Source organism: Malaya genurostris, chromosome 3 (genome assembly GCF_030247185.1).
Source record: "Malaya genurostris strain Urasoe2022 chromosome 3, Malgen_1.1, whole genome shotgun sequence".
In the NCBI taxonomy this organism is placed as follows: domain Eukaryota; kingdom Metazoa; phylum Arthropoda; class Insecta; order Diptera; family Culicidae; genus Malaya; species Malaya genurostris.
In genome coordinates, this window is record NC_080572.1 from 29,636,611 (window position 1) to 29,651,527 (window position 14,917).

Here is a 14,917-nt window from a genome sequence, read left to right on the forward strand (position 1 = left end):
GAGTTCATGAGTTCATTATGTGCTATTTACACACTAAGATTTAATTCCTTTGTTCGGTAATATTTTTGACGAGAAATTTGGGTAATCTATAAAAATGACCGATTTTTCGGTACGTGAGTTTTCTTTTACAATAATTATGCAATTTTTTACCAAACGATCAGTCTTACGTAAATTTTCATTACAGAATTTTGTAAATAGATATACAATTCATACGGTAAATCTGAATAGTCGCCGAGTACGGTAAAAACCATACTGTCCGTATGGTAAAATTATCTTCCAATGACCGAAATTCTGTGAAAACTGATTGTCATGAAACTAACTGTCAAACAGTTTTTAGTGTCTTTTTATTAACCAAACGAAGAAAATCTTGAAGAATGCATCGAATGGATTGAGGCACAGGTGCAAAAATGTTTAAAACAATAGAACAACTAAAAGCTTTTTGTTTACTTATAGGCAGAAAATAATTTTGTATCACTTGTCCACTTGCTGCCTACACAAGTCGTTCGAGGGTAATTTCTGGTGGAGTCAACGGATTGTGCAGTGTTTTGGAAGGCGTTCATAATTCCGGTCAGCCGGAACATTTGACCCTTTTTTGTGGAATAAAACCATAACCACAACAGGTTGGAATTTTCTTTATTCGTTTTTGTGAATTTGTGTTGTTGTTTGAAATCCGAAAATCCAGAATTTTAACCAAAGGAAAACCATGAAACAAAAAATTATCGAACAATCAGTTAGTTCCAATTGGTTTACAGTTAACGGTAGTTGTTTGACAGCTCAGCAATTACCGAACGATCGGTAATCAATTTAATTACCGAACTGATTAACGAAGGTTCAGCTGTTGAAAATTCGGTAAAAAATTACCGAATTCTGCGAAATATTCTAGATGTTTATATTTCACATAAATATTACAAGAAAAGTTCTATGGATGTCAAAGATTTCAATGTGGAAAAATCCTGGTGGATACGGTTGTATCGTTTGAGTTGTATATCTAGCAGCGGTCGGTCACCAGAATGTCTGCCAGCCATATTTTTCCATCTGGCAGCGTTTAGTCAGCCATCTGGCAGCCATGCGTATCACATACGTTTTCACGTAGCATTGAAGTGTGGATTTTTCTGAGTGTAGGACGGTGACACTTAGAAATGACAATGTAGGTGGCGCAAATTTTGGTGGCTGGAATTTTAGTGCCTGAGTTGACGCAAGTAATAACAAAATAAAAATCACAATGAAAGGAGAATTATCTCGGAAAGTTAATTTTCATTCATTAATAAATCCTCTTGGTGCGAGTGTGTCGTCGGTTTGTTGGATCGGAAGATGTCTTAAATTGTTGTTTTTTTAATTTTGCGAAAATTCAGAACGATATTGATGGTAGCAAGTAAGAATAAAGTACCTCATTTGCCACAAACAACGAATGAAACAAGACCATATGTAAATGTGCGGGCGTTTACTTGCTGAGATAACATTGTTTAATATACTTATTTACTAAGCGAACACAGCTGAAAGCAAGAGTTGATAGTTCTAATTAGACCAAACAAAGGAAGGTTTCATTAATGGAGTCGAAATCAACTCCGAAGTTTTCGGGGACAGGTATATTTTTAGATTAAGATGGAACCGTACAGAATGATCTCATTATTTAATTTTCATTTTTAGATGTCGACAATGAAAGCCCTACCGATAAAAACAAAACTAAGAATCCTGATAGCACTGAAAGATTGTACAAATCAATGTAAGTAATATGAGAAAAATGCTTCAAAGAGTAGTAGTGATTTTCGAGTTTGCTCTCCATGAAGTGATTGCAACAATTTGTCAAGAATAAGCAGATTCACACGATAATGTGAAAAACATAATCAGTTTATTGCTCCTTTATATTTTAATTCAAGGCGTAGAACCTAGTTGAACTTTTTTACCGGTTGCAAATTTATGGTTTCCATACACTTGAATTGCTTATTTTTTTACAGAATCAATGGTTATAAAGCATGACTAAATAATGGACCGTTCATAAACCGAGTAGACCAAAATTTGGAACTTATTTACTCCCGCGCCCTCCCTCGTAGACCTGTAGATAACCTAGGCCTGTTAACATATTTAGTGCAAAGAGTATTCTTACATATATTGCGGAAGAACCTAAAATAAAACGATATTCCGACGCTCCGCAATTTATACGAGAGATTTATCGCATCGCGCTCTATGTTATATTTACGTAAACGAAACAAATAAAACATTCAATAGCTCTCACAGTTGGCCTTTTCTAATTCACGAATACAGACAATACGTTCAATCGTATGTGATGTAAACATGGATGAAAAACCAACTTTTCCGAGGTCCGAAGGCCGAGTGTCATATACCAAACGATTCAGTTCGACGAACTGAGCAAATGTCCGTGTTTGTGTGTGTCTGTTTGTGTGTTGTCAACAAAGAGGTCGAGATCTCAGAGATGACTGGACCAATAATGATAAAACGCGTAACAAGTTAAAAGTGTCCCCGTCACCCTGAACACTATTGAATGGTTTTGAGATCGGATGTTCACTTTTTGAGTTATACGAAGTTAATACTCTCATGACGTTCGTATCACCTAAAAATTACACAACTTCTGAGATCAACGAAATATACAATACAATACAATACATTGTTTACCAAAAAATACATTTTTTAAAAATTGCTTGAACAAGACTGAAGTTTTTTATGCAGACAATGCGTGCTACATAGAAAAAACGTAAAACTATTATTTACTAGTTAAATACTTAGCAAAATCGATTATTCAAATATCATTCTGCCGATACATCACTTATTATTTCATCAATTTATAACGCCGGCTAACGCGTAAACAGTAATCATAAGGAAGACAGAGTACAGAGTACCGATTATTTCATATTTTTGGTAATTCCGTAACCGAAAGTTACATCCGGGTGAAGTTCAGAGAGGTTATGAGATTTTTCAAATTTCATTGATATGTCGAAAATCTCAATCATTTAATGTAATAGATGAAATATTTTGAAATAATTGTGATGTAATATTTGATTCTGGAGCTCGAGTACATATTATATCATATGATTAGCACTTTGTTAATGGTGTAGGTATCTAATTAGGGATCTAATCACCGAAAGAACTACGAAGTGTAGGAAATGCGATGGTTTTTTTTAAAAGTAGGCAAATTCTGTTAAGCAACCATTTTTCGTTCGATGGGTAACAAAACTATATTGTATATACTTTATGGTTTGCGATTTCTATATTTACAAAAGCAACAAGTTTTGTTACAGCTTATTTGTACCTAGTTTGCAAAAAAAAAAATTGTAATTGCTACTAACATCAATAAAAAAGCGCAGTTTTGACTGGTGACTAGCGACATATTGGAGATCAATTCAATATAAGTTGTCGTTACGTTGCCATGTATTACTGAAATAACTAACTCTTTTCATAGCATGAAAATAACTTGTTTTCACATGAACTAGTAAAACTTAATAAGTTTATGTTTCGATTGACTCATCAGTGGATAGCAGTTAAAATTGAACTTCTTGATGCTAGTTGATTTTCTTGATCGGCAGTTCAATTTTAAACTCAATTTTATTTATATTCTTAAATTTTTAATTCTTCTTGATTTCGTCTTGTGTTGGTAAAGACATGAAAATAAATCTATGAAATTACCCTACGTTTCAAATACTCAAAAGTAATCCATGTACACTAAATTCTGGTAAATTATTATTTTAAATTCTTATTTATTGAGAATCCTTTCCATGGTTGGTGGGCTTGACGGTATTGCATACATCATCAGATACAATCCATCACAATTTAATATAAATATGTGTTTCAACTTCAGTATGAAGTGGAAATTAAGTGAAGTGAACGCATCCCATTTGGGTGTTACGCGATGACAACAGATGAATGATAAATCAAGTTTATTGGTGGTTTGTGTACCATGGAATACTGTGGATTGAGATGGAATATAGACTGAACATGCGAGCAATAAAGGTAATAAAGGCCACCGTTTCAGCTCAGGACCAACATTCGACCAATAATACAGATAGAAGTAAAGCAACGGTACCCCCATTTATCTCAACTCCATTAGTCATCTCATATACGAAAACCATTAGTTAGAGTGAGATCTGCTGTCTCGCTTCGCTTCGAGTTTTTGTGTCGCTATAACAGCAGTATTGAACAATTTTCGAACTATTTTTTCTGCAGTATAGATGGTTAGTGACGTAGCAAAGATATTCAGCAATACTGTGTTCGCGAAGTAATATCATCAAAAACAGTAAATAATATTAACATATATGCTGTGGTTAATAATCATTACAATGATAAGAAAAATATGATCAATCATAAAGTATGTTATGCAGCTCTAATTCACCCTATTTACCTTAAATATTAGTAACAAGAGTGCAGGTTCTGCTACGTCAATTCAAACGTGTCATTCCATCGCTGCGCCTGTTACTTCTATAAATTAAATTTATGTCAAGTAGCATTTTGTTGGGTTTAATCAAAATAATGCATCAGCAGCATCAAGTAGCTGAAAGTAAAACAAAGTCTTTGGTGCCTATAAAATGAATACTAGTGTGATTTTCTTTCATAATGCTCAAATCCATTGATTGATCTTATATGAATCAAGAATCATTTTAGCTAAAAACTACCGATTTCGTGTGACGAAAGATCAGTAACGATTTTAATCGATGGGATTTAAAGATCATTGATGATGATCATAAAAAGATCAGATCAGTGGTGATCTTCATTGGGAAAGATTACAAGCGATCTTCTTCGGCAGTGATTTCGATTTAACAATTTTTTGCTTTTCTCATATAGAAAGGCAATGCAATCGCTGTGTCGACATCACAAAATGTCTGTGTGTGTATGTATGTATGTATGTGTCACTCAAATTAATGTCATTCAATTTTCTCAGCGATGGCTTAACGGATTTTCACAAACTAAAATTCAAATGAAAGGGTCTTAAGGTCCCATAGAAAGTACCTGAGTTTCATTTGGATCCGACTTTCGGTTCCGGAATTACAGGGTGATATGCACTAGAGATGGGCAATTCGTTCGCGAACGGTTCAAAAGAACTCACTCACTGAAACGACTTCACTCACTGAAACGACTTCGGCTATACTGGTTCCAAGTTCCCGGTTCCAGAAGTATCGGAAATAGTGGTCAAAAAGTTTAGAAGAAGATTCACTCTATTTTCTCAGAGATGATTTAATCGTTTTTCACAAACAGGCTCAAACGAAAGTTCTTATAGTCTCATAGCCTGTTGTTTAATTTCATCCGGGTCCTACTTCCGGTTCAAGTACTATAGCGTAAAGTGTGCAATCATTTAGTTGGACGATAAAAAATAATGAAAAATTCTTATTAGCTTGACAAAAACAAATCGAAAAGGTTATGTTAGTTTATATCCAAAGAAAAGTTTCTTATTTTACTCAAGATCGAAAAAAAAATTTCATCACAGAAAAGTACTATGAGAAAGGCATCATTACACCACTAGGTGGGTTAAAACTGTTTTTTGAATTAGTTCTCACATGTTTAATAAGTTGAAAAGAAATTGAAAATACTATGAGTGGCCGTTTCAAAGAAATCAATTGTTTTATCTGGAAGTTAGAAAGAACACACATAAAGTAAGCTAACAAGATCTGAATCTGAATATTCATATTCTGCTCAAAAATCTCGCGCCATTGCATCTATTCTCACAGTGCTATCAATGTTACTTCTTCGATGCATGCGACTCAAATCATGCGAAAGAAATTTTGTTTAGGAAACATTGAAAACTTGTTGCAAACAGACACTGTTTCTTCTCAGTAACTACTGTTACATACATACTCGTACCGAACTTACAACAATTGGAATTATTAGAATAATTCTCTAATTTGTACGGAACGACCGAAATTAGCTCTGCGCCGAATTCGTATTACTGTTTTTGAACTACTTGATTTTAACAACAAAATTTCTAAAATAACTATAAAATTAGTTAAAATTTAGAATTTACTGTGCTGAAAAAAACTCTTATTTTTAGAGAATGTTTTTAGTTGGCGAATATTCTGGACACAAACCAGCAATTTCAATCCAACACGCAATTCTCATTGACAACTAATTTCGTTATTAAAATCAGAAAATTTGATTCTATTTATCTATCACCGTCATTGCTGAAGGACAGCACAAAGAAAACAAAAATGAAATTGGTTTTATTAACAAGTTTATTAGCCAAAAACTCATGAGAAGTGTCAAAGCAAAACAATCCATTAAAAAGCTAAAAAATACAGTCTTGTGGAACTGCTTGCAAATTGTTTAGATATTTTTCGCATGTGTTACGATATATCCATATATAAATTTCTAAACCGATATGTAAAAATGACATAAACTGTCAGTGAAAAGTGTACTTATTAAGAATTTGTGCGTATTTGGAGCAATTGTGGGTAATAATGTTTTTACGCGAAACAGTGAAGTGAGTTTCGAATGTTGCACTCTAATTGTACACGTCAAATGATGTTTTTTGCATCTTCTAACATTCCGGGCTACACCGTCGGGTGTGCTACTTGTATTCGGTTTTTGTTTTCCGAGTACTCAAAGTTTTCAGTGAAAAAATCGATTTCGCGAAGTCGAATGAAGAAAACAGCGATTTAGAAGTAAAATTTATGTTTCGCTTATGTCTTTTTCTCCAATACAACATCGTATTTATACCTGTCAATATAGAAAAGATAACCGCGACTGAAATTTTTTTCGGTAGTAGTGTGCCATCTAGTGGTTAGTAGTCATTACGGTGTTAACGTTTTTTCGGTGACAGAGCGCCATATAGCTGCAAATTGCAGAAACCAATTCAACAATTTATGTTGGTTGAAAACAACGTTTTATTTCTCTAATTCAACAAAAAAATTAGTTGAATGGATATGAAGTGTGCCTTAGCTAATAAATGACAGCACGTTTAATTAGTGAATTCAACTAAAAAACCCTTCTTAATCCACCTAGTGGTGGGATAATGCCTTTCTTTTTTTTCATAAAAGTTCATGGCATCAAAAAAAAATTTCGATTTTGAAAATTTCATGTACTCCCCCCTATGGTTCAAATTCAACGCTTTTTGTCGGTTACGTCACATATACAATCATATCTCTGAAACCAAAAGTCACAGCCATTTGATCTTCGAACTTGATCAATGGCCCGACAGTAGCTTTCAAACGAGCCCAAGTTTGTTAAAATCGGTTCAGCCATCTCTGAGAAAATTGAACGCGTTCAAATATCTTCTAAAAGTGCACACACACACACACACACACACATCGACATTTTCCGATCTCGTCGAACTGAGTCGAATGGTATATAACACTATGGGTCTCCGAGGCTCCGTTCGAAAGTCGGTTTTTCCAGCAATTCTAATACCTTTCTATAGAGAAAGGCAAAACCCTTCTTAGTCCACTTAGTGGAATTTTCATATATCTTGAAAAATCACCATAGGGGGGAGTACATGAAATTTTCGAAATCGAAAAAAAATTGTTGATGCCAAAAGGCTTAGAATTGCATGAAACGTCAAGATTTAGTGTCATCTCGAAAAAAAATTTTTTGAAAAAATCGACTTTTTGGGACTTTTTTTTAAATGATACTAAATTTCGATGTTTTATGCAGTTTTAAGAGTTTTGGCATCAAAAAAAATTTTCGATTTTCGAAATTTCATGTACTCCCCCCTATGGTGCTTTTCAAGATCGAAAATTGTCAAACTTTTAACACCGGGCAGCACCCCTTACGCATGTCCGATTTAGCTCAAATTTTGCATGAAGGCTTTTTTAGAGGTGCTTGAACTTTTGAGCACTAGAGCTTAACGAAAATAGAGGTGATCCCAAAATTTTGGCACCCTTATATACATAAGAGCGGTAAAAATCAACGTATTTTGTCGGTTACGTCACATATACCATCATATATCTGGTACCAAAAGTCACAGCCATTTGATTTTCGAACTTAATCAATGATTCGACAGTTGCTTTCAAACGAGCCCAAGTTTGTTAAAATCGGTTCAGCCATCTCTGAGAAAATTGAGCGCGTTCAAATACAACGCTTTTTGTCGGTTACGTCACTTATACAATCATATCTCCGGAACCAAAAGTCACAGCCATTTGATCTTCGAACTTGATCAATGGCCCGACAGTAGCTTTCAAACGAGCCCAAGTTTGTTCCAATCGGTTCAGCCATCTCTGAGAAAATTGAGCGCGTTCAAATATCTTCGAAAAGTGCACACACATACACACACACAGACATTTTCCGATCTCGTCGAACTGAGTCGAATGGTATATAACACTATGGGTCTCCGATGCTCCGTTCGAAAGTCGGTTTTCCCAGCAATTCTAATACCTTTCTATAGAGAAAGGCAAAAAGGCGGGTGGATAATGTCAGAGACATAACTGGATGTCGTGAATACGAAAACAACTGACATGTTCCTTAACACTTCCGAATAAATCGATTAGTTGATCAATTGTATGAATTATGCAAGCCTTCTCCTTCTTCACATTTTTCGCAAAAACAAAGAAGACTTCACTTGATCTTGATGCACTGTAAATTTCACACAGCGAAAAGTGCACAACTCTAATCAAACTGTTCTATATTTGCACTAAACTGAGGATATTTACCTTCGATTCGTGAAGAATAAATCCTAATAGTTCTTTAGAAAACTTTTAGAGCCATTAGAACGGCTGATTTTGTGTGATGTTCCCCAACGTTGTCCTCTTGTCGTTGTTTTTTCACGAATGCAAACGAATAGCAGCTGTGACGTAATCGCTTTTGTCGGAAGCGAAACTAGCTTTGCAAACGACACACAATACATCTGCTCGCAGTGGCGATAGAATGCAAACTGATCCAATTTTTGTTCTTTTTACGTGATTTCGTTTGTAGCTTTTTAACTAATGGGCGGTATAGAAATAGCAGCATATAGAATTTTAATGTCGATTATTTCATTTTGGATTTGCATTTCATTGAAAGAAATTATCAGGATGCTGTACGGGATTCATTCTTGCCTTTCAGAATCACCAAATTGTGGAAGTCACCACGATATTAAGCACTGTTCGGAACATTTTTCTCGAACGATTTGTAGTACAGCAGCAGATATTTTGTTCTCTTCCTCAGAACGCGTTCTGATTGGCTGGTGTTGACAATGCTGGTGGGTTAATTGAAACAGGGTTTTCAATAGTGTACTATTGAAATACTTCAATGCTGTTGCTATACACATTTAAGTTGAAAAATTTCGACTCTATTGGTAGTTAGATTTTATAAATCCTTTCACAGATCACTGAGCTATGAGCTTTAAAAATACGTGAAAGGCAAACGTGTCTTATAAATTATCCTCTTTGATACTCGTTTATACCAAACATTTCAAAAAAGTTTAATTTTGAATTATTTGAGATTGTGTCACACAACTGAAAATTTTATCATAGAATTGTGATCATATTTCCGATGGCATGTACAAAAAATTATGTTGATTCGTTAGATACAATAAGAGATATTCACGATCAAAAACTTATCACTCTCTCAGAGGGTAAATTTTAAAATGGCGCCCATAGTAAAGTAAGTCGTATTCACGACAAAATAGCCATTTCAACAAATATTTTATTATTATTAAGGGAACTAGAATTAAAAAATCTTAATTAGCAAAAGTAAGATTTTTTTAGTTGTCTCAAAAAATAACTAACCAAAATCAGAAAATCAACTAATTTTTTCGCCAAAATGCTAATTTCGGTCTTTCCGTGTGTGAATAGTGTAACGATTCCAGTAATCATCTCAGCTCCAGTGAACGTAAACCATTAGTATACGAAATAACATTAGTAAAAGTTATACAAAGACCATTAGTTAGAGTGGGATCTGCTGTCTCTGTTCGATAGGTTGTCTTTCAGGAAAGAGGAAAATAGGTGCATTCACTTCAAATTTTTGCATCGTTATAACAGCAGTATTGAACAATTTTCGAACTATTCTTTGAGCGGTATTGCTTCTTAGACCCAAAGCAAAGATGTTGTATATGATTTTTTCACAATTGGTTGATTGCAAGTTGAGTAAACGACAAAATAATATGGCGACTCTACTAGTGAGATGACTCTTGGTATAATAGTCCTATTACCTATCTTCATATGATATAATACGCATGGATTTGTTGTGGATTTTTATCGCTGAATACACTAAGCAAATAATTTCAAGCTTGCACTACGACGAATAAAATCATTTCTTGGTATTTTTCGTGAGATTAGAGCGAGCAAACACGTTTTTAGTACTTACTATTCTCAAGCAGCAACAGTCGAGCCTACAATCTTTGGTCAGTGTTCTGTTAATCGTACTAGCGTTTGAATGTTGATTGTAGTAGGAAGCCTTTCTGTGTAGATTCGTTTCGATCGGATCGAAATCGAACCATTTATAAAAAGTGAATATTTACTTAACTGTCATTCGTGATTCGGAGTATCATCAACAGTGTTAATGTTTGTGTGAGGGAATATGTGACAAATGTAAACTCATAAAATGTCAAACGAAATAATTTTTTGAGTACAGAAATTATTACTATAACGAAATGAATTTCCTTAGTGGAAAAACAGGTAGTCAGATTGGAACGAACAGGTGCAACGAGACTAGCAAAACCAATGGATATCACTATGCCCTGCTTCAGGACGACATGGATAACAGGTGAACAAATCCATTTAATATTGCTGCTAGTTTTATCGTTAGAAATCATCAAAAGCCGTAATATAGCGAACAATTTGAACGGTTGATACACTCTGTTCGTTGTACATGACCTTGGGCCTTTCCATTGGTCAGAACTGCGTCTGGCACAAATCGCACGATTCAGTAGTCTGATTCTTTGAACCTTTCAATATTTCATTATTAATGATGGTAAATCTAACTGATCTGTTTTCCGGCAAAGCAATAACCAGTTTACCTTCTGGTCGGCGTAGTTTCTTGTTGCTGTGATGCATGAATGTTTCTTATTGAAACATTATTCGCGAGCAGCGTTTCATACAATCTCAATCTAACATTGTACAAGCTGAAGATTCAGAAGTACAATATAGGATTCAACTTATACATACCTGTGGCTAAATCTTATTAATCGGTTTATCTTTATAAGTGTAGTTTCATTAACTTTCATTCAATGTGGACTCACCTGAGGACATTATGCTCGCAAAAAAGTATGTTGCTGGCCATTTATTCGTGAAATGTGAGAACTGGATATCTTGATAATATGATGTCTTTGGTAAATGTAAACAATGCACTCTAAAGGAAAACTAGGAAATTTTTATTTGCCATTTTATTCTTCTATTTCTCTGTCATCTGATTACACTTTCGCTGAATTTGACAACCCTTATATTACAGATACATATTTCGACTGTTATTTTCAGTCATCGCCAGTATATCAAAGTTAAAAGACTTATGAAACTATACGGATGATGATTAAATAACAGTCTGTATACCAAGGCCGTTTTTTAAAGGGGCAGTGGGGCACGTGTCCCCGGTCTTAGGAGCCCTTTACGGGACCAACCGAGCAAAAAAAAGTCATTCAATTAGTTAGGGGCACACAAATAAATCTTAACTTTAAACAATGTTTTTCACTTCTGTGCGAAACAAATTCTCTGTACATTTAGAGGTTAACCTATGCATAGGGCACAAATTTTGTATTTTAAAAATGAGTTTTTCAGATATGTTAGTACACAGATCTTGGCATTTTTTTACGATTTTGAAAATCTAATACGTTATGTTTGAAAGCGTTTGTCAGAGTATTTTTTCAGATTTTTCAAAGGTCGATTACAAAAAACGATACATCAATTTGTTCATCAATAAATGCACTCTGAATATTACTAAAATAGAAAAATGCTTGGATAATCTTTGTAATAGAGAAATTTCCCCGGAAGTATGCAACTATGAGTGAGTTTGTCTCGTTGACAACATTTTCCAAATCAATTGGGGTTACAATTGTTGGTTGGTACCCGTAAAATTTAGTCGCCAAGCCCTCTTAATAGAGGTCCCAGTTTGAAGATTTGGGATTACAATATGTGATAATATCAAATTTAACGTTTGAATGATCAAAGAAGATGTACTTATGATCAGATAACGAAGGTTCGAGGTAATTTACCAACTCGTGCGCAATTCTATCAGAGCAGAGAGTTACGTTCAAAACCTCCTCTCTTCCAGATCTCGCAAAAGTTGGACGATTTCCTGCATTGACTATGTGCAGGTTTGTACTGCTCACAAATTTCATTATATCAGAGATAGATAGTTCAAACAATGGACTTTCATATGCCATTTTAAGGTTTGACAATACCATTTAATTTCGAAATTCGTATAGAATTCATCAAGATATCCATAAATTAACATATCTGAAAAACGCATCTTTTTGAATAAATATAATATATATCATAATTGTCCTTGTAAACAAAATATGTTTTGAGACTTAAATTTCACACGGTAATAGCTATCCAACAAGCCATAGATTGTTGAAATCAGTCCAATTTCAACGGAGATATTTTTGTATGAGCGACTTTTCCCCTTATTCCAGTAGTAGGAGTTTTGAGCGTTGCATGATAAAGCATGATGCTTAGGAGCAAAACGAAACCCGATTTTCAATACTGTTATGTGCAATTGTTTCTAAGCACCAAATAGACAGTGTACAACATCCTTTTCATGTCTATCAGGTTTGCTGAATTTTACTTAAAGCTTGCTTCATTTAGAATTGAAACAAACTTTTGCTCATATTGTGGCGCTCCTGGTGGACGGATTTGGAAGTTCTTGGCCCCCACGTGTCGGGAATTTTGTTAGCTTTATGTATGACTTTTGGCATTCCGCATATCGATTGTACTCTGTAAACAATCAACATGGAAGCCGAAAGAAGAGAAAAAAATTTTGCACAGTTATTTGGAAAATCCCTTGTGGTCTGCATCTAGGCTAGCTAAACAGCTGAAATTGCCAGAAATACCGTATGGAGCGTTATCAAACGGTATAAGGATACATTGACGACGATTCGGAAGCCTCAAGCCAATCGTCGGAGTGGAACTGTCGACCGGAAAGTGCGTGGTAAGATTTTGAAGACGATTAAGAAGAATCCTAATCTGTCGGACCGCGATTTGGCCAGAAAATTCGGTGCTGCCCATAGTACCGTGAGGAGAACTCGACTCCGAGAAGGAATCAAATCGTATCGAGCTAGCAAACAGCCAAATCGGACACTAAAACAGAACAGTGTGGTCAAATATCGTGCTCGGAAACTATATGACCAGGTGCTGATCAAGTTCGACGGGTGTCTTCTGATGGACGATGAAACCTATGTCAAGGCTGACTTCGGGCAAATCCCAGGTTAAAAATTTCACTTGGCAACGGGGACGTTCCAACCAAATTTAAATTTGTTTTTGCCGACAAATTAGCAAGAAAATTTATGATTTGGCAGGGCATTTGCAGTTGTGGCAATTACTGAATTACAGCAAAGTCGTTCAAGTATAAGAAGGTGTGCGCCGCCTAATGAGCCGTGTTACAGGAAAATTTCAAGAAATCCTTCGAAACCGTGACGAATAATTTTATCCGTATTTTTTCTTAAAAATATGATGAAAACGCTACATTTGTATAAAAAAAGATCTTGAATTCATTAATAAATAACTGAAATACAGGCAATTGTCTTTGTTCCAATTCTATCTGAAGTAAGCTTTATCTCAGCTCCATTAGTCATCTCATATACGGAAACCATTATTAATTGAAAGTCGAGTGAAAATAACACGGTGACTCTATTAATGAGATGACACTTGGTACATAAGCCCTAGTTAGAATCTATAACAATAGAAACAGTAGTATTCGTCATCTAACACTCGATGTGGATAGACGAATAACCTATTACGACCTATTTCGAGTTTGTTTTATCTTTTATTCGCAACTGTCTATCTACCCAAGCTATGGGTAAAACGCGCCATAGATCCGAGAAGGATCCAAAGGATGCTAAGCGTCTAAAGCCAAGTGATGTACAGGTAAACGACCGTTTGCTGAGTAACAACCAATACGCTAATCTGCCAGTTGATGTCGAAGAGGAACTGCAGAAAAGGAAAACATGCCGCCTTTCTATCTGAGCTTCCCACCAACTCTACGCTCGGATTTCAACGCGCTGATCAGCAAAGGACTACAGGCAACAATCCGTTTATGTACTGAAGGCTACAAAATAATTGTTTCGGCTTTGAACCACTACAAAGCAGTGGAATTGTACCTGAAGCAGACAAAAGCGGAATACTTCACACACGATATTGCCGCAACAAACCTATGAAGGTTGTATTTGGTGGACCACCCGACATGATGGAAGCCGAACTAAAGCCGGCACTGTCGGAGGCTGGACTTAAAACCTGTGATGGTGTTTGAAATGAAACGACATAACACGGACAAAAAGTATCGAGATCAATTGTACCTGGTTCATCTGCAGAAAGGGCTCCATCACCATGAGTCAACTGCCGAAACGATAAAATCGTTATTCCATATAATCATCGAATGGCAAAAGTATAAACCGGTACATAGGGATGTCACACAGTGCACGAACTGTTTGAACTACGGCAATGGAGCGAGAAAGTGCCACATGAAAAGTCGGTGCGGGAAATGTGCCGATTCACACAATACCAACGATTGCCTACTATATGACATCGCTGTAAAATGTGTGAATTGTGATGGCGACCATCCATCTACTAGCAAATCGTGTTCTAAACGTGCTGAGTTCACAAAAATTCGACAACAGACGCCCCGTAAACAATCAACGCGCAAGAATGTTCCACAGGAGGATGAAATTAATTTCCTACGGCTCCCACTGTAGAGGGATATACCAAATTTGCCGCCACTTCCTCACAGCAATCCAAAAGATTCAGCCGCTGGATCACAAAAAGATTCTTTATACCAAAGTCCCTCCTGGGTGGGGCAATAATCAATCACAAGCAAAGGATAACTCTGGTGACTTTTTTTTTTTTTATTTAAAAGA

General features: G+C 35.6%; 1 protein-coding gene across 4 annotated transcripts in view; it reads left to right on the forward strand.

Annotated features, from left to right (window-relative positions):
* The first annotated feature begins 1,183 nt into the window (after window positions 1–1,183).
* The window catches only part of LOC131434762 (copper-transporting ATPase 1), a 36,093-nt gene continuing 22,359 nt past the window's right edge, over window positions 1,184–14,917 (forward strand). The window contains exons 1-2 of one of the 4 annotated variants that reach the window (XM_058601846.1): window positions 1,184–1,584; window positions 1,648–1,723. In XM_058601846.1, coding sequence (XP_058457829.1) covers window positions 1,548–1,584; window positions 1,648–1,723 — 113 coding nt within the window. In that variant the 5' untranslated portion in view covers window positions 1,184–1,547. Of the gene's footprint in view, window positions 1,585–1,647; window positions 1,724–10,221; window positions 10,618–14,917 lie in introns of those variants that run through there. The other 3 variants (XM_058601850.1, XM_058601844.1, XM_058601845.1) reach the window with 3 other exon arrangements.